Here is a 19,279-nt window from a genome sequence, read left to right as displayed (position 1 = left end):
ATTTAAGGGTATAAAATGGGAGGAGGGGACTGACATTGCAAAAGTTTCTTTAGCAGTAGTCTTATCATAGAGATAATGAGGGAATCAAGTTGGAATAAGATTGTAGTTTCTAGACTGCACCACTTCAGATAGCAGGTTTGTATGCATGTGTGTGATATTTTGAAATGTTTTCCCATTTACAAAGATGTGCTTCTTAGCACATCAGTGAGAAAGGTGCAGCTTAGGCCTCCTCATGATGTGCTAGTTTACTACGCATCCCACCAGCACAACACATTCGCTATGATGGGACAAGGGAGAGGGCTTCTTCTGTCGTGGCACCCCGACTGTGGAATACCCTCCCCTTGGAGGCCCGACTGGCGCCAACGCTGATTTTATTCCGGCGCCAAGTGAAAACATGGCTTTTTAACAAAGCTTTTAATGGTTGAATTCACTAAGTTGGCACATTGTTTTAACTGTTTTAATAATTTTACTGCTTTTAAATTATATATTGTTTTTACTTGGTTTATGGTTTAATTTGTTTTTAGCTGTGTATATTTACTGTTTTATACTGTATGCTTTTATCTGTATGCCGCCCTGAGATCTTATTGATATAGGGCGGGATATAAATGTTTTAAATAAATAAATAAATAAATAAGCATTAAAAATATGGCAAGTCTCCCCCGCCTACAGGCTGAAGTGATAGAGTCCCAAATCTAACACCCTATGCTGTATAACTTGCAAACCAGCTCTTAGGCAATTGCAGAATCTAATCCTTTATTTCAGGCAAAGAAGCATTCAGTAAATCCATATCTGTTGATAACACTGATGTGCACATTACAGAAGGGTGCTAGCACAGGATGTGATAGGATAACAAAGGAACCCATGCTATGTACATTCCTTTGCATTTACTGTATCTTGTTCAAGTAATGCCTTCAGCTTTATTTGAATGTAGTTCATAACACTTTTCCCTGGTGCATTCTTAAACCAGACCATAATACGTAGCCTCATTTTAAAAAGCCACGTCATCATCTTGTGACTTATGCAACCAGAACTCACTGTGTTTTGGTTAAGGGTTTAAGCAAGTGAATTTCAAATGATGACGATCTTGTGAGAGCATCACTTCATGGCCTTGTGACAACAGCCAGGTGCTGTAAGTTAGACTTTGCTTAGTACTGCCATTTCCAATATTGTAAGAAGTGCTTAACATTTGTATAACACTTTAAAGTGTGTAGAGTGCTTTTCATACATTTGCTCAGTAATCTTTACAAGGATTAGCCTGATTTTCTTATCCTGTATTGTAGTTCAATGTTATTACCCCCGCTTCACCATGTTGCAGTTGGGAAACTTGCAGAGGCAAAATTTGAATGAAGAGCCTTCCTGGATCACAATAACTCTTACCCAGGGGCAAGGCTCCTGAGCCTTTGATAGTCGCATAGAAACTAGACTTTTACTAGGTGCAGTTTCTTTACATATAGCAGGACTAGAAGGAGCTATACTGGCAAAACTCCCCTTTCTGTTCAAATATGAACGGTGCATCTGGTATTGAAATCTGGAATTTGAGTGTCAGCTTTCATTGTCAGATAATAAATGAAGTGATGAAGTACATGATCTCATTAGGATAAATACAATATTTATTTAACTTTGACCTTTATGAAATAGGGGCTATATTTAAGAGCTATGGCAATTGTCAGCCTCTGAAAGAAAAAAAAGAATGAAATGTATGTCCATAAGTTACCCAGAATATCTAGGATACATCACTAACATCTCTAGTTAAAGGATCCCAGGTGATGATACATATGCTTTATCTGCATATAAATAACATACAGCAGAAGCTGTGTGGCTATACATTACATTGTTTTGTGAAACCAAATGACTTTAATAAACACATTTATTTTAAAAGGGATCCCAGAACTTCTGCCTGAGTTCTCAGGGAGGCACTGCCCATCAAGGTAGATAGTACTGGATTCAATGACCATTGTCTTCATCCAGGATAGAGCACAATAAGGGTAATAACACTCAACCACAAAGATTCACTTAGAGATGTAAAATAGACGCAATATATTAGAGATATAGATTTCTGTTTCTGTTTTTCTTTATTAATTTTTATTGTGGAGGTTTTGCACTGTTGGATTTGTTTAAAGGGATTTAAGAACATGTACCAGCTAGGAGAAATTGTTCTGTAGATTGATTACAAACTGTATATATATGCTGTATATATCACCTATATCTCTAATATATTGCGTCTATTTTACATCTGTAAGTGAATCTTTGTGGTTGAGTGTTGTCTCCCTTATTGTGCTTTGTCAATTCAACCACAGCCTTCTATCTACTTCATCTAGGATAGAACAGCTCCTTGTTTGTAATTCTGTGGAAAGTGAAGACTTGAACAAGAATAAATGTATAGAAGTTTTGTTGTTGGTTTCTTACTTTATCTGTATCTTAACCCATTTCTTTCTTTCTGATGTTTTAGGAATAGAACCACCAAAAGACAGAACAATTATTCAAAAGCAACTTCGCAAAATCTCCCTGCCTCTCTACAGTATTCTTTCTGCAATCACTATCTTGGGAATGATCATGGCCAGCGCCTTTTTATTCTTTAACATCAAAAACCGAAACCAGAAGTAAGTTGTACACATTAGATCAGGGGTGGGATTTTTTTTTTTCCTGTTGAAGGCTGCATTCACTGCGTGCTTGCAGCGGGAGGGGACAGAGCCCACCTCTTTACCTCTCTCTTTCTGCCACCCCCTTTTCTCTCTCCTTCCCTCTTCCTTTCCACCCAGGCTGCTCTTGCCAAAGGTCTGAACTGATGGCTTGCAGAGGGTCTGTGGAAATTAGTCTGAGGGCTGCAGCAGATTGCCCTCCCCTGTTTAGATGAATACATTTTATCCTGCTTCCCCCCCCCCCTTTTATAAATCCTATAAATTGGTAAGGTTGGCATTAAAGAGATCACGTGGTGCCAATTTGTAAAGGCAGAGGGCATGGTCCAATGTTGATCACTTCAGTTATGTACTTCCGTCAGGGGAAGAGTACACTCTAACTGAATTCAGGGGGAAAATATACATTGGATAGGACTGCATTTCGCTTTGAGAATTAAACACATACTCAAATCTCTCCCAATGAAACAAATGTGTCTTAAAAGTGCTCAACTTTGGCTGGATCATGCCCAATATTTTTTTAAAATTATTCTGCTTAATTGATGTTACTGTATAATATCTTTGTGTTGGAACGTTTTATTAAATCCTTTTATTCTGTTAGATCAAAATTAGTGTTTTCCTCTGTGTATTATTAGCATAATCCCCAGCTAATTAAACCACTGTGTAACATAAGGAGTCGCTTTTAGTATAGGAGATCAAAGACATTTAGCCATAATAATGCTAATCTAAACTTATTTATAAAGCAAGCACATATATTTGCATATTTCTACAATTTTGCAGATAAAGCTGCTTCAATGATCCTGCCTAACATATTTCATTCTTAGGTTGCTTCTAAACAGATCTATTTCCAAGTGTCCGAGTGCTGAAATGGCGCACCCAATGTCACATAGGAATAATCTAGGTAGCCCTCACATTTCGTTTTTTTCTGATTCTGATCTCTCTTTGTATGTATCCCAGCAATCCTTTAGGTGTTCCAGTCATTTTTTTTATAGTGCATATATTTTAACTCCAATATATGAGCCCATGTTTCAGATCATGAATGAACTTATCTTCTTCTCATTTTGTTTTAAAAGTACACATTTTGTTATCATTGGAGGTCATTGATATGGCTTATCAGGGCAGAAGGATATTTTTTTCAGATTCTGTTTTTACCTGTGGATGAAACACACCTTACAGTTTTAATTTTTGTGAATTGCTCAGAGAGCTTCAGCTAGTGGATGGTATAGAAATGAAATAAATAATAGCTGAAATGTCCCGAACACCATCTAATTCAGTTGTGTTGGATGAATTTCAGTAGTTCAGGGCTAAGGATGTGGAGAAGGTACTTCGTCATATTCAGCTACCTACTTTTATGCTTATGCCTTGTCTTCTTCGCTTATTACATCCAGCAGGGAGGAGTTGTTCAGCTGGGTTGTAAATATCTCTATAAGAGAGGAGGCAGTACCAGCCCCTTTAAATGAGGAAGTAGTTGTCAGGCTGCTCCTGAAGAAACCCTGACCCAAAAGATGAAAACAACTGTAGGCTGGTTGCTAATGAAATTGAGGTTCTGAGTTTGCCTCAGTGCATAAGAGAGTATAACCAGAGCTGGATTGTTGCAATGTGTTATTTATTTATTTATTTATTTAGTACATTTATATACCGCCCCATAGCCGAAGCTCTCTGGGCGGTTTACAACAGTTAAAAATGGTAAACGTTAAAAAGTATACAATATTTTAAAACCATCAGAAACATAAAAACAACAGTATAAAAACAACAGTATCCATTTAAAAACAACAATTCTGGGGTCCATTAAAAACAAATTTAACGTTGTTAAATGCTGTTAAAATGCCTGGCAGAAGAGAAAAGTCTTGACCTGGAGCCGAAAAGATAACAATGTTGGCGCCAGGTGAGCCTCATCGGGAAGATCATTCCACAGTCGGGGGGCAACCACTGAAAAGGCCCTCTCCCTTGTTGACATCCTCCGAGCTTCCCTCGGAGTAGGCACTCGGAGGTGTTCCTTAGATGTTGAGCGCAGTGTACGGGTAGGTTCATGTTGGGAGAGGCGTTCCATCAGGTATTGCGGTCCCAAGCCATGTAGGGCTTTATAGGTTAAAACCAGCACCTTGAATTGGGCTCAGAAACGTATAGGCAGCCAATGCAAGCAGGCCAGAATCGGTGTTATATGCTCAAACCTCCCTGTTCCATCTATCAATCTGGCCGCCACATTTTGCACAAGCTGCAGCTTCCGAACCATCTTCAAAGGCTGCCCCATGTAGAGGGCATTGCAGTAATCTAATTTGGAGGTTCCCAGAGTATGGACAACTGAAGCTAGGTTATCCCTGTCCAGATAGGGGCGTAGCTGGGCCACCAACTATATGAGGGGCTGCCTTTGAAAATGGTCTGTAAACTTCAGTTAATCCAAAATAGGGTGCCTAGACTGCTAACTGGGACTGACCCATGTAATCATATTATGCTCGTGCTGCTTCACCTGCTGTTGCTGTCAGTCCATTTCTGGGCTTGGAGACTTCCAGTGTCCTTTGGGTTGCTGCTAGCAGAGCAGGAGGAACAACAGAAGCAATTTTCACCTCTTCATCCTCCGTTATTGTTTTTAATTATTATTGTAGATGGGCTTCTGAGCCCATTGAGTAGTGACACTGCCAAGGCTGGAGAGGGCATAGGATTGTGCAGATATCAGCTTCTCCCCTCCCCCTCCTCACCCACTGGAACAGATTTTGACCCTAGAAAACAGGCACTTCTGTTCTTTCCATGTCAGCTGTGAAGGGACTGGGAGGTATCAGATCTTGAAGTCCCCCTCCTGACGTTGTAGCAGTATCTTCAGTTTCAGGAGGGGGGGATCCAAAAATGCCATGACCCTGAGACACTTTCCCAGAGACTGTAGGATTGTGCCCTAAATATTTATTTATTTATTTATTTATTTATTACCTTTTTATACCGCCCATTAGCCGAAGCTTTCTGGGCGGTTCACAAAAATTAAAACCATGAGGAACGTAATAAAAAACAATAATAAAAATAATAATAATAAAAAACCAATAATAAAAAAACATAATAAAACATAATAAAAAACATAATAAAACAACAATAAAACAACAATCTAAAAACCCAAATACAAAATACAATATAAAAAGCACAACCAGGATAAAACCACACAGCAGAAATTGATATAGGATTAAAATACAGAATTAAAACAGCAAAATGTAAATTTAAGTTAAATTAGGTGTTCAAATACTGAGAAAATAAAAAGGTCTTCAGCTGGTGACAAAAGGAGTACAGTGTAGGCGCCAGGCGGACCTCTCTGGAGAGCTCATTCCACAGCGGGGTGCCACAACAGAGAAAGCCCTCCTCCTAGTAGCCACCTGCCTTACTTCCTTTGGCAGGGGCTCACGGAGAAGGGCCCCTGTGGATGATCTTAATGTCCGGGCAGGTACATATGGGAGGAGGCGTTCCTTCAAATAACCTGGCCCCAAGCCGTTTAGGGCTTTGTATGTTAGTACCAGCACTTTGAATCGGGCCCAGACCTGGACTGGCAGCCAACGAAGTTGTAAAAGGACTGGCGTGATGTGGTCTCGCCAGCCAGTCCCTGTTAGTAAATGGGCTGCCCTGTTTTGTACCAGCTGAAGTTTTCGGACCGTTTTCAAAGGCAGCCCCACGTAAATAAATAATTTCTCCCAAGAAAAGCCTGTCAAGCTCAGTTCTTTAGGAAAACAGTAAAGAATTTTGTTATTCTTCCTTAAGTAATTTTATTGGTGAAGTGAATTGCTCTTGCTGGTTCTCTTATTTCATTGTAGGTCTTTGGCTTTATGTGGTTGTATATAGAATGGTACCATTCATTTCTGTATGAGCAGCCTGCCTTGAGTTCCTATATTCCTCTTCTTTGAGTGCTTTCCTGTTGATCTCACCTGTTGGTGCTCTGGTTTGTGAAGGAGCTGCCGTCTGAAAGCACCCTCATTCGAATGATTATTTTCTGGTCTTCTCTCCATAGGTTGATAAAGATGTCCAGTCCCTACATGAACAATCTTATTATTCTTGGGGGAATGTTGTCCTATGCATCTATATTCCTTTTTGGCCTTGATGGATCTTTTGTCTCTGAAAAGACATTTGAGACCCTTTGTACTGTAAGTAACTCTGAACAGTTTTACTAGAGATGCTCTTTTTGTTTTGCACAAACAAGACATTCCACATATTATACTGCAGCTGTATGTAGAGGTTTCGGTACTTTTATCCACATCCATTTGTGCTTTTGCAGTCTGAAAAAGTGGAACACTTGTATCAGCTTTCAAGTTTAGTCTTAAATGTGATGTTAAGGGAGGGAAGGGGATGGAAATCAGATGTCTTCTCAAGGACCCATCTCTGTATTGCAGTGACCTAGCCAATTTCAGACCACTCTCTAATTTATTTTATTGGGGAAGTCACTTAAGCATTAGATTGAGCAGAAAGCTGGTGTGGCAGCCCAGTTCCAGACTTCCCTTGTTTAAAAATCCTTCCACACTTTTTCAGAGTAGCTTACATCCTGGTTTCAGGAAGTGGGCAACATTAGTGGGCCCAGTAGACTGTCCTAATCCTAAAACAGATGGAAATGTGGAATTGATCTGTCTCTGTGCTGGTTCTCCTCATCCTCTCAGTGGATTTTAATTCTGTGGACCAATATATTTTGGTGAAAAACTTGAGTATAACTATACTTGGGTAAGTGTAAGACCCCTCTTACCGCTGCTGCTGTTTCTCAAGGGGTTTACATAATTCAGTTTATTAAGCTACACCTTCGTTAAGGCTGAATATAACCATATTGCTACATTTTGAAATGTTGCATATAATTGATAACACTTATTCAATGGCTGTAGTCAGTGTATAGTTAAGGTCAATCAGACAATTCATTGTTACCGATACTTTGTAGATCAACTGAAGTCTAAAAAACACATCACAGAGAGCTAGAAATTTCAATCATAATACCTTTATTAAAAAGATCTCAAGGCAGTGAACTAGCTTGTGAGTTTCACAGAACTCTTACTTGGGATCTTAAGATGGTGATGCAGTAAGCTCTTCACAGACTAATTAAATTGTGCCCAGTGCAAAAGGCCTTAGGTTGCACCAAAGCATGCAAGGACAAAGATGAAGCACCCGCTCAGCTTTTGAAAATCCTAAAGCTAGCACTTTTTCAAATTTCTCTCTAGCAGTAATCTGAACTCATGGGTTCCATTTGAAACATACAGCAGAAGTAAAGAAAAGTTGTGATTGTTCCAATGTTAGGAAAACTGGAAATAAATAGATAATAAGGTATAGAAGCAAAATTGGGCAGTATTAAGTAGTGGTCTGAGGGTGCCTGCTCTCTCTCGCTCTCCCTCCCCACACCACCCCCGAGAATATATTGAGACATTTGACTTTGTCTAAGGAAAAAACTTTCTGAGTGTCCTTTCACAGGGGTTGATATGGATATAGGAATAGGCAGATTGCCTGAGAGTTTTTTTCTTGTAAATGATACTTATATATAAAAAAGTGTTTCCTGGAAGGCAGTAATATATCAGAGGTCATACATAATCAAGGGCACTAAGAGCAGTCAAGGAGAAAATAGAGGAGGGTAAGTGAAGGGCATCATAGAAGGTAAGGGAAATATGGAAAGACTCTCTGAACTGATAGAATATTGGTCCAGTGCTACTCTTCTAGCATACACATCACTGAGCAATACTTGACTTCAGTGTACCCATCTGTCATTAGCATCTTAAAAAGATATTCATGGAACAACCCTATTAAGCACGCAGTTAGAAGGTTTTTACACTTGAAGAGCCAAGGAAAGGTAAGAATCCAAATGCCAAAATGGAGCAATTAATGCCCTCAGTGGCCTTTACTATACAGTGTGACATGAGATTCCAAAAGGAACTGAGAACTACAGATTTGAAAGAGGACACAGACCTAACAATCAAGACAAAATGAAAATGTTAAAATGAGGCAAGTATACTTAATATTGTGGGTAAGAAGGGGCTAGAAAATTCGAGATCCTGTACTTTTAAGCTTACTTTTTTATTATTAAATTGGCTGTGAACTTCAAATGTGGTGTCCAGTGAATTAATGGATTTTGGAACCTCTGCTACTTTATGCGCATAGTTAAGTACTAGCTGCTGAGGTAAGGAATTGCCAATCTGCATTCTCTTGCTTTTGGGCATTTAAGCTTTCTTAACCTTAACCTTAGCACAGCACTTGAAGATGGAGGTTTTTTGCCCTTGATTATATGTGTCTTTTGATATACCTGCCTTTGTAAAATAATGTCTACTGAGACACTTGGCCATATTACGACTTTTTCCTTAAGGCAACCTGCTTGCTTTGTTTTTTTTAATGGTCAGGGTTGTTTTTTATATATTAGGTACCCAAGCATTCAAATTCAGGGAAAGCTGAATGTTGCAGCCATACTAAGAGTGAATTCAATTGCTGAGTTTATTTCCTTATTGCCCTTTTAAACCAGCCAATAACTGGTTTAAAAGGGTTCCCTGTGTGGTGTGTGCAATACATTAAAAGCATAAAATACAAACAGTAAAATAAAGAGTAAAAACAGCAGCAAAGACTAAAAACATTGCAACATATAACATTAAAGTAAAACCAGCAGCAAAGTAAAAAGGCTTAAGATCTCAAAGTTGTAACAACAGCAGCAACAACAAGAAAAAAGGTATAGCTATGACAGATATGTGGCAAAAAATGAGGCAACTGAGAAAGAAGTATGAGCATTTTCATGAAAACTCCAGGGTTTGGAAATACTTCGTCAAAAAAAAAAAATGACGAGCACAAGGCTGAACCAACAGGTGAAAATACCAAATTCATTATCTCAATAACTCAACAAACATATGTGGGTGAACCTTGCAGATTAAATTGGGCGCAGGATTACAGCTTCAGAGTAAGAAGAAAGTGATTTCTGAATATGTTACCATATTAAGAGATTCCAGAATTAGCTATTTGAAGTTGCCACACAGGGCCCCCAACCCACCTCTGGTTTTGTGCAATTAGTCATGTTTAATACCAGTAGCCCCTGATGGGTTCCAAGTATATTGTGATTGTAAGTTAGAGTGCAATCCTATGTTTGCTGGCTGGGGAATAATGGGAGTTATAGGACAGTCTAAACATGCGTCAGATTGCATCCTTAGCACTCTGCTAGATGAGGAGAATTCAATCTATTTAGGCTGCTGTCATGTACATACTCATATGGGAAGTAAGTGATTGCAAATGCTTTAGTAAAACTGCCTCAACTGGACTGAAAATATCTGAGTACATGTGTTAGCTTTTGTGAACATATCCCCTTCTCAAGATTAAAGAGTTTGCTTTTATTAAATCAATTAAAATGGTGTTTATGTTTGACTTTTAATGTTTATATCTAATGTTTGTATGTTGCCTAGCTTTTTCCCTTGGAACGATACAGTTGCCTGTGCTAATGTGTCTGGTGAAAAATGGAGCACAAAAGCTGCAGCATAAATGCTAATGATGCAGATATTTTTTTTAACTGCATCATCAACATTGCCAGCTGAACACTCTGTCCCACATTCAGAATAGCTGGGACAAAAAGCATAGTATTTTCATTGCTTTTAGATTTTCTTTCCTTCTTTTTTCCTCATTCTCTAATGCTTATGCTTTCTTTTAGGGATTCTTGTTCTTTCATATTCTTAAACACTTTATTTTTACAAATCCAATTGAAATCAGTAGAAATTAAGAATTTAACTTTGTATTTCAGTACCTTTCATTTTAATGGAATTTAGGAATACCTAAACTTGCCTGGATTGGTACCTGTTTTTGGGGACAGAAATATAGGCACATCCATTATTATCCATTCTGGTTTGTAACTCTTTAGCTCATGTTGGGTTCATATATACAGTTCATACTTTTTTCAGAAGTCTTGTAAGCATGACATTTCTTTAAAAGGGGGGTTGACGTTACTCATATTTGGGGACTGTGAGCTTGATGCATAAAAACATACAGTAATTTGGTATAATCATATATTTGATATAAAAATTGCCATCTACAGTATTTTGTAGACAGGCAGAGAAGGAGACGGAGTTACCCTCTTTCCTTAGCCGAACCCTAATTTATGCTTGCAGATCACAGGTTATTAAAGCTAATTATGCAAAAAACTGAGTCTCTTCTTTGTTTCAGGTCCGGACATGGATTCTTACAGTGGGCTACACAACTGCATTTGGGGCAATGTTTGCAAAAACATGGAGAGTTCATGCAATTTTCAAAAATGTAAAAATGAAGAAAAAGGTGAGTAGCATGTTAGGGGGAGCAACACATCAGATGTCCCGGTTCAGACATATTGCCAAGCTTTTGCTACTTAGTTAGTTTAGCTTAGAGGTGCAGAACTTCAGTTCTGGGTTCCCCAGCTGACCGTGCGGCGCCCTTCCCCTGGCCCAACCCCATTTCCATGTCCACTGATCGTTTGGTGGTTTCCTGGATTTTGTGCAGTTTTCCCCCATTCTAAAAGGTTGAGATGCCTCTCCTAAGGCTTAGTTACTGGCAGTAAGAGCTTTAAGCTAATATATGCTAGTATTGGGGGGTATCTTGGCACCACCCCATTTGCCTTTGCCCTGCCCCTTTTGCTTTCTATCCCACCCACCACCAGAATGCAGCCCGAGAACTTTTCCCAATATGGATTTAGCCCTTGAGCTGAGAAAGGTTCAACAACCTTGGTTTAGCTTTTCCCTTGGTGGAGGAGCAAAGCGGTAGCAAAAGAGCCGCATGTGTCAGCACCTTGCTTGAGGATGCTAAGCCAGAATTCTCTGCAATTCTGGCTTGTCATTGCATGCAAACATGGCCATTGTGTCAGGGTTTGTCCTTCTGAATCATAGAGTTGGAGGGGCATCCCTGACAGTCTCTGCTTGATTATCTCCAGCAATGGAGACCCCAAGACCTCCATAGCTAGTTAGATGGGGGGAATCAGCTGATGCAGACATGACAAAGCAGATATTACCCCAGTAGTCAAAAATACTTTTGAGCCCCAGGCCAAAACATTCCTGAGGTTTTCCTTCCTCTGTTCAGGTTGATAGTGATAGTTGCACTCTTAGATTATATCCCATTGGATGTCGCAGCCAGCTGAGTTGTGTAGCATTTCAGTTTAGAAGCATTGGGTCAGGATGTGATGTGCAGTTATGATAGATTCTGGATGGTTGTGATGTATGACTGATGCTTTGTAGCTTAGTCGTGGGCATGTTGCCACTGTCCTCATTTTTTCCATCTAGCTGTTAATCTACTCCGAGGCAAATCCAGATATATGAGTGGCCAAGAGCCTTTGTCTCCTTTCACTTCACTGGTTGGCATAACTTTTGTTTCCATGCATGGCATTAAGAACCTTTGGCCTTTTGTCAAAAGGATACCATTGGTGTCCCAGCCAACTCACAGGTTAAAGAACTGCAGATTCATCCCTGGTGGATACTGGTGATGCAAAGTCCTGAAGTGATGGAAGACCCTAAGATGGGACATATCTCAAAGAAGGAAGCAAGGAGCATTTCTTCTTTTCATCTGCCGTTTGTCATTTAACAACATAAGAAGAACCATGCTGGCTCAGACCAAAGCGCTATCTAATCCAGCATTTTGTTCACACAGTGACCAATCAGGACATGAGTATAATAGCACCCTCTCACTCATGTTCCCTAGGAACTATATACAGAGGTGTGCTGCCTTCGATACTGGAACTAATATATAGCCATCATGATTAATAGCCATTGATAGCCTTATTATCCATGAATTTGTCTAATTGCCTTTTTTAAACTGTCCAAATTGGGGGCTGTCTATATGTCCTATTTACCACGAGGTGGCTGCACAGTGGTGTTGCTTTGGTTATATGATACAACAGTCAACTTGCAGCCACTACAGGGCTTTCCTCCAAAACTGCACGTATAAAAAGTTGTGAATTTACTGCAATCTCTTCCTCTGTTCCGAGGTCACCACCATATTTCCATGGTCTGTCGGTGTTGACCTCAATTCAGGTTGTGGCTGGGGGCGGCGTTCCAGGGGCAGATCAAGGCCCATGGTAGCTTCCTTGGAGCACAAGAAGGCAGGACAGAGGGCAGGGGGGCATGCTCCATAAGCCTAATGGCTGCCAGAAAACCTCCTGCCATGGGGATTAACTGTTCCTACCCTGCAGCTGTGATGCCACAGGGTTTTTAAGGAATAGGTGTCCAAAGAGCCACCATAAAGACACCCCCTTGGTGGCCGCCAGTACATCTTGCAATAGTGAATTCCACAGTTTAATTATGTGCTGTGTGAACTTCCTTTCACCTATTCTGAATCTCCCACCATTCAACTTCATGGGATGACCCTGGCTTTTAGCTTTATGAATGAGGGAGAAAATGTCTCCCTGTCTGCTTTTTCCACATCATGCATAATTTTGTACCCCTCTATTATGTCTCCCCATATTAGTTTTTTTCTAAGCTAAAAGTCCCTTTCACAGACCAGTGATGCTTGTTCCACGTGTGGACAGGAACTCGGGCAAAATAGTTTTTTCCCTTCTCTTCTTTTGGCCTTTTGCACTGCCACCAGGTAGAAATATTTGTTTTCCTCTAGCTGCCTCCACCAAACTAGCCTTAAAATTCATTGGGTCTCGAGTATGCACTTTTAGGTAGTGTGGAAGTTGGCTACTAGATGTGGAATGAGTAACCCAGGAAGAAAAGAGAACACAAAGTTTCACATAACAAAGTTTAAAAGTTTACTGAAAAATGTTAAAAGGAAAAGTTTTTATCTCCGAATGGATATAATCATACAACACTCAAAAACCGTAGGAGCAATAGAGTAATAAAATAACCATGGACAAATGTATTCAGCTAACCTAACTCGACTCCGATCCTTTTTCATCTAAGTCCCTTCCCAGCTGTCATGGTTCCAGCATTCTCATAACTAGTTCTTCTTTGTGGTCTCTGTGCATGTGCGGAGCCTCAATTGGGAACTTTCTGAGCATTCTTTGGCAGGAACCCCCTCCCACCACCCCATTGTGCATGTCCGTAGCAGGTTTTCACCTATTCCCTTAGTTCTCTTACATCCACCACTGTGGCAGCCTCATAGAGAATCTTCTATGTTGGTTTGCTTCTTCCTGACGTAAATTAGAAGTTGCTGAGTTTAATTCTTTCTTTCTTTCTTTCTTTCTTTCTTTCTTTCTTTCTTTCTTTCTTTCTTTCTCCTCTTTCTGTCTTCTTGTTTTTCAACTATCCCAGTTGATTTTGCATTTTTATTTTCGTTCGCGATCACCTGTGGACGTATGACCCTTTGCGCCCCTTTTCATAAATGCGACCAGTGTGTCAGTAAACTCCCTCCAACAGACAGTCTATGTGTTTTTTGTTTGGGAGAAGGACGTAAAGTGGATTCTTGTTCTTTCTGTCAAGACTTCATAAAGCAAGTGAGGCACAATCAACCTACGAGACTTCAAGCTGTGCTCAGGGAGAAAACTTTACAAGCAGTAGAGCTGTCAGAGGTAACATGTCAAAGGTGTCGAAAGACACATACCCCCATTGAGGGATCAAAGATCCTACCCCATCTGATTGGGGACTCTTCAATGGCTCCGGGGTCGACGTTCCCCTTGCCTCCAACCACTTCTAATATTGGGAGCACCAACCTGCTGACACTAGGCCAATCACGAAATATTGTTGTGGCCAAAAAGATGTCTAAAAAGGCTCAGTTAGAGATAAATGGAAAGAAAGCATCCTCAACTAAGTTGCCCATGGCTCCAGTTCCTATCCCTACGTTTTAGTAATACCTATGTCTGTGTATGATTGGTTGTTCATTGGTTCTGTCTGTGAGATCAGGGATCCTCAAGCCCATGTCCATCACCTGCCATCTTCTGCAGGATCGTGGTCTCTACACCAGTGTTGAGAAATCTCACTTGACACCAACACAGTGTGTATCTAGATTATCAGAGCAATACTGGACTGCACTTGGGGCATGCCTTTCTTCCCCCAATCTTCTGCAAGGCATATCAGCATCAGCGTTGTTTCATGGTACAGAGACTGCTGGACTTGATGACAGCCACAACTGCAGCGGTGGTGCTGGCATGGTTACAGATGAGAACCTTACGAAATTGGTTCATCCACATATTCAACCTGACCTGGGACACATGTTGAACATGCAAGCATTTCCCCAAGGAGATGGCTGCAATGCTGCCTTGATGGACAGATGCCAACAATCTTCTCCAGGGCATCGCTTCCTCTCTACCTTCCCATTTTGGATGTTGACAACAGACACTTCTCTATCAGGATGAGGTTCAACACAGATGGACCAAGTCAGAGGCTATCAGCCTCTTAGAACTCTTGGCTGTTGAGAAGGCCTTGAGGTTATTCAAAATGGAACTATGAGAGGGAATTTGGTATCCGACAACACCACAACCTTTTACTCGCTGTATCAGACCGGAAGCAGTATGTATAGTGGACGTAGACAACTGCCTCAGACATCCTCAGCAGAAATTGCTCCATGTGTCATGAGTGGAGCATGGCTCCATCGGTAATCTCCAATCTCTTTCATAGTTGGGGCACTGTGGATATAGATCTGTTTGTATGAGCAGTGAACACCAAGTGCAGGCATTTTTGCAAGCAGGGCAGCAGTGGATTCAGGATCATAGGGGATGCATTTCTGTACTAGTTGTCCTGCTCTGGAACTGCCCTTCCGGGACTGAGGTTGTTTGAGAGCCGTCCCAGTCAGCTGTGTGCTAATTGCTGACAGAGGAGGACGAAGAAGACAAATGCAGGGTTGGTTACTGTGGAGATTGGAATTACGAAGCCTAGGAGGTATTAGTAATATGGTTGAGAGAAGCATGCCAAGAGCCTGAGAAGAGATAAGTGCCTGAAGAGTAACAGAGAGCAGGCAGTTAAGTGAGGTTGTAGCTGGTCTGGGTCATAAATTCCAGAAGAAGCAAGGGGACACGGAAACAAGCTGGCAAAGAAACAGAACTAGGCACAAATGATTATTTCTAGCAAAGGTGTCACATCTTTGCAAGGCTGTATGTTCCTGAGTCCACTCAGCCCCCAGCTGCAACCAGTTAAGGATCTTCAGATCTCCTCCTGAGAAGACCTTGACTGCAGCCAAGTACAGCACCTCAGCGAAGGCAGATGAGTAAGCCTCTTCAATCAATGTTTCTCCTGGGGAGTTATGGGAGTACCCTGCTTCTGTTCAGACTCTGAGCTCTCTGGTGAAATGCAAGATGGCCCTGGTTGTTCACAGTCAGTCTAGAAGGGTGCCTCCTGCATCTCCTCAGTTGGTTCCTCTTATGATGCTGAGTCTCCAAGGCTAGGCATGACACTAGTGGACATGCCCATTTTTGTACCACTTTCTACTTTTCTCTCTCCTCACCAAGGTCATAGCAAAAATCAGAATGGACAGTCGAACTACATCCTCCTCACCCCATGGTGGACGAGAGGACCTTGGTTTGCCATTCTTCATCTATCACAGAGAGTACATTTGCCTCCCATCAATCCTGAACCTCCTGATATAGGACCAAAGCAAAATCCACCCTCCACATCTGCTCACACTCTGTTTGGCAGCATGGAGAATCTTGTCAGTCTTGTGGGGTTGTTCTGGAGGTGGGTCAGTGCATCCTTGATGCAGCATGTAAACCGGCTACAAGGAGGTTCTACACCAGTAAGTGGGCGTCTTTGTGTAGCTTTGAAAACTCTCCTTGATTCCATACAGTTCAGTGACCACTGCAATTTATGTTATTCCTTCACGAGAAGGGGTTATTGTTGCCTTCTCTGAGGGTTATTTAGTGACAATTTCTGCTTTTCATTGTCTGGTGGACGGAGTGTATATCTTCTCACACCATCAGGTCAAGCAATTTCTCTAGGGAGTGCATAATCTCACCCTTCTGATCCAGTGCCTGGTTCTACCATAGAGTGTTGTTCTACAGACTTTGACTTACCAAGCCATTCAAACTCCTAGCTATAGTAGACTTCCTACTACTTTCCTGGAAGAAGGCTTTCCTAGTGGCAATTACTTTGATGCGGAGGTCTAGTGAACGTTGTGCTTTGCAAGTTGATCCACCTTATCTATAATTTCATCATGACAATATGGTGCATCATCCTGACTCCACCTTTCTGCCCAGAGTTGTCTCTGACTTTCATCTGAATCAGGATGTTATTTGTCAGCATTTTTTCCATCGCCTCAACATCTATTGAATCCCGTCTGTATCCTTCAGATGTATGGCAGGCTCTGGCATTTTACAAATCCCAGATGGAGAGTTTTCACAAGTCACAGTGTGACTGTTCCTATGTTATGGAAACAAGTGACAGGGCTTGCTGGTGTCATCTCAGAGACTCACCTCCTGGGTGGTGAGCCCCATAAAGCTGGCTTATGAGTTAGCAGGAATCCTGTTTTCAGACTGTTTGAGCTCATTCTACTTGAGTGGTGGCTATGTCAGTAGCATTTACCAAAGGGGTTCCTCTTCCAGACATGTGCCAGGCAGCTACGTGGTCCAGGCCATTGACAGTCATCAGACACTACAAGCTGGATGTTTGGGCTTGAGCTGGCTGATCTTTGGCAGTTGACCATTTTCCAATAGGACACCGAACCCACTTCCAGGAAGTCAGCTTGCTACTCAACCATGTGTGTGATGCACAGATACTATGAAAAAGAAAGATGGGTTGCTTACCTGTAACTGTAGTTTGTCAAGTAGGCATCTCAGCAGTCACACAACCTAAACCATCACTCCCACTTTGGTGTTGATGTTGATACCAAGGTTTTGCTCAGTTCCTAAGTTGCTTTGGTGGTCTCAAGAGAACTGAACAAACAGGTAGGAACCCGCTACAGATATAAGCATTGGGGCAGTGGGTAGGGATGTCTGTCACTGGGAAATCCATCTCTTTTGGGGCCTGAGGGATCCCCACAGTGGCCCTAACTTGGCTTACATTTGCGAGCTGAGCTGGGTTCCCCCCCACTCAAAAAAATCTGGAAACTTTTTCCTGAGTGGGGTGGTATAAAAAGCAATTTGCTGAAATTGCGGCCGTAAACTTTTGACCTTTTGGCTGAAACTAGCCAACAATACAGAATTTTTTTTTAACTCATAACATCCACAAAAACAAACTATATACAAAAACAGAAGAAAGTTCTTTTTCCTCACAGTCTCAGATATTTTAACCTTTCCTCATAGCGGCCACTTGATTATTTTAATGCCTCTTTTCCTTTTTTCTACCTTTTCAGCTCTATAATATTCATTTGCAGTTGGTTCAAGTATTTCTTGAATTAAGTACCTATTGGCCCAGTTTGCTCAACCACTGTGGCTTAAACCAGGTAGGGTGGCTTGTCTAAGCCATGGTGCATGCCAAGCACTATTTGCCTACCATCCAGGCACAACTTGTGTCATCCAAATCCAGGTGGCATGGCTTGCTGGAGGGGAAAACAACCCTCTGAGAACCCATGGTTTGCTGTTAAGTTATTTGAAGGTTGCTTGCCCCTCCAACAAGCCATGCCACATTGGTTCGGATGACATGATAAGCTGTGCCCAGGTAGACAAACGGCAGCTGCCGCGCAAAAGCATTCGCCGTGGCTTAAACAAGCTTGTTTAAGCCATGCAGATTGTGCAAACCTGATAATTGTGATGGTGACATAGGATTTCCTACCAGAGCAGAATACATCAGAATATTCACATAACATTGGGGTTCTTTAAATCTGACTGTAGTAACGCAAATTAGGTCAAGTTTAACTTACTGTAGAATGAAGAGCGGATAGATAGCTGGGGAAGGTGCCTACAGAACAGAGCAGTACAGGAAGTATGAACTCGCCCGGATTTTAAGGTAGGTCTAGCAAAGGCCTCTGTTAAACTTTCATGTAATAGTAATTGATAGGCTTAGACTGCATGAAATGGTCTCATCCTACTTAAATGTAATCCAAGCTAATGACCATCATCACTTGCCATCACACTTGCCATAAGTTAATTATGTGCCATGTGATTAAATATTTTCTTTTGTCTGTCATAAATACTGCCTGCCAGTTTGTTTGGGTGACCTTTGAGTTCATTCTCCATCCTCACTCTCCTGCTCATCTGCTCCAGCAGTTGACCCAAATGGACATTTTCTTTTGAACAATGCCTTCATCCAGCTGCTGTTTACAGAGACTTGTATCCAATGTTACTCTAACTTAAGTCCCATTTATTTTAATGGGTCTACTTTAAGTAGGACTAATGTTGGATATGACACAGAGTTCCTACTCAGGATCTCACAGAAATAGAGAGTGAACCTAGTCTCTCTAGTTTATGAGCATATGAATACTATTTCCGAAGTCCCAGCAGTTGCAGCCCTCATCTCTTCTCCATCTTCCTACTCTCCCCTGGAAGATTTGCAGCACTATTGAGAATCTAGTTCTATGGTCCACTATGTTCTATTAAGAAATAAGAAAGGTGTTGTTGTGTTGGATGTTCTGCAAAATATGAAACAGTTAACATCTCTTGACTAGGATAAATGTCATGTGAATCCAGACTACGGTAAACGTACCCTTCGTAGTTATTGGTTTATTTCCTGAAGAACTAGGAACAAACTATTGGTTTGTTTTTTAGGAAACAAACCAATAATTTCACAAGATATGTATGTTTAGAGACTGCTGCACCTAAGTTCTGTGAAAATGCATGAATTACTCCTCTGCCCTTGCATTGCTTAAGGCTGGCACAAAAAATGCTTTTTATCACTGCATCTTCTGTGACTTCAAGGTTGCTG

At 41.1% G+C, this 19,279-nt stretch overlaps 1 protein-coding gene across 2 annotated transcripts in view; it reads left to right on the top strand.

Moving 5' to 3' along the window:
• The window catches only part of GABBR2 (gamma-aminobutyric acid type B receptor subunit 2), a 353,790-nt gene that overhangs the window by 219,044 nt on the left and 115,467 nt on the right, over positions 1 to 19,279 (top strand). For both annotated transcript variants that reach the window (XM_063130215.1, XM_063130214.1), the window contains exons 10-12: positions 2,450 to 2,600; positions 6,613 to 6,745; positions 10,755 to 10,862. In XM_063130215.1, coding sequence (XP_062986285.1) covers positions 2,450 to 2,600; positions 6,613 to 6,745; positions 10,755 to 10,862 — 392 coding nt within the window. The remainder of the gene's footprint in view (positions 1 to 2,449; positions 2,601 to 6,612; positions 6,746 to 10,754; positions 10,863 to 19,279) is intronic.

This window comes from Elgaria multicarinata, chromosome 7, assembly GCF_023053635.1.
Source record: "Elgaria multicarinata webbii isolate HBS135686 ecotype San Diego chromosome 7, rElgMul1.1.pri, whole genome shotgun sequence".
NCBI classification, from domain to species: domain Eukaryota; kingdom Metazoa; phylum Chordata; class Lepidosauria; order Squamata; family Anguidae; genus Elgaria; species Elgaria multicarinata.
The sequence above is the reverse complement of the archived record's forward strand: the minus strand, read 5'-3'. Positions and strand labels throughout refer to the sequence as shown.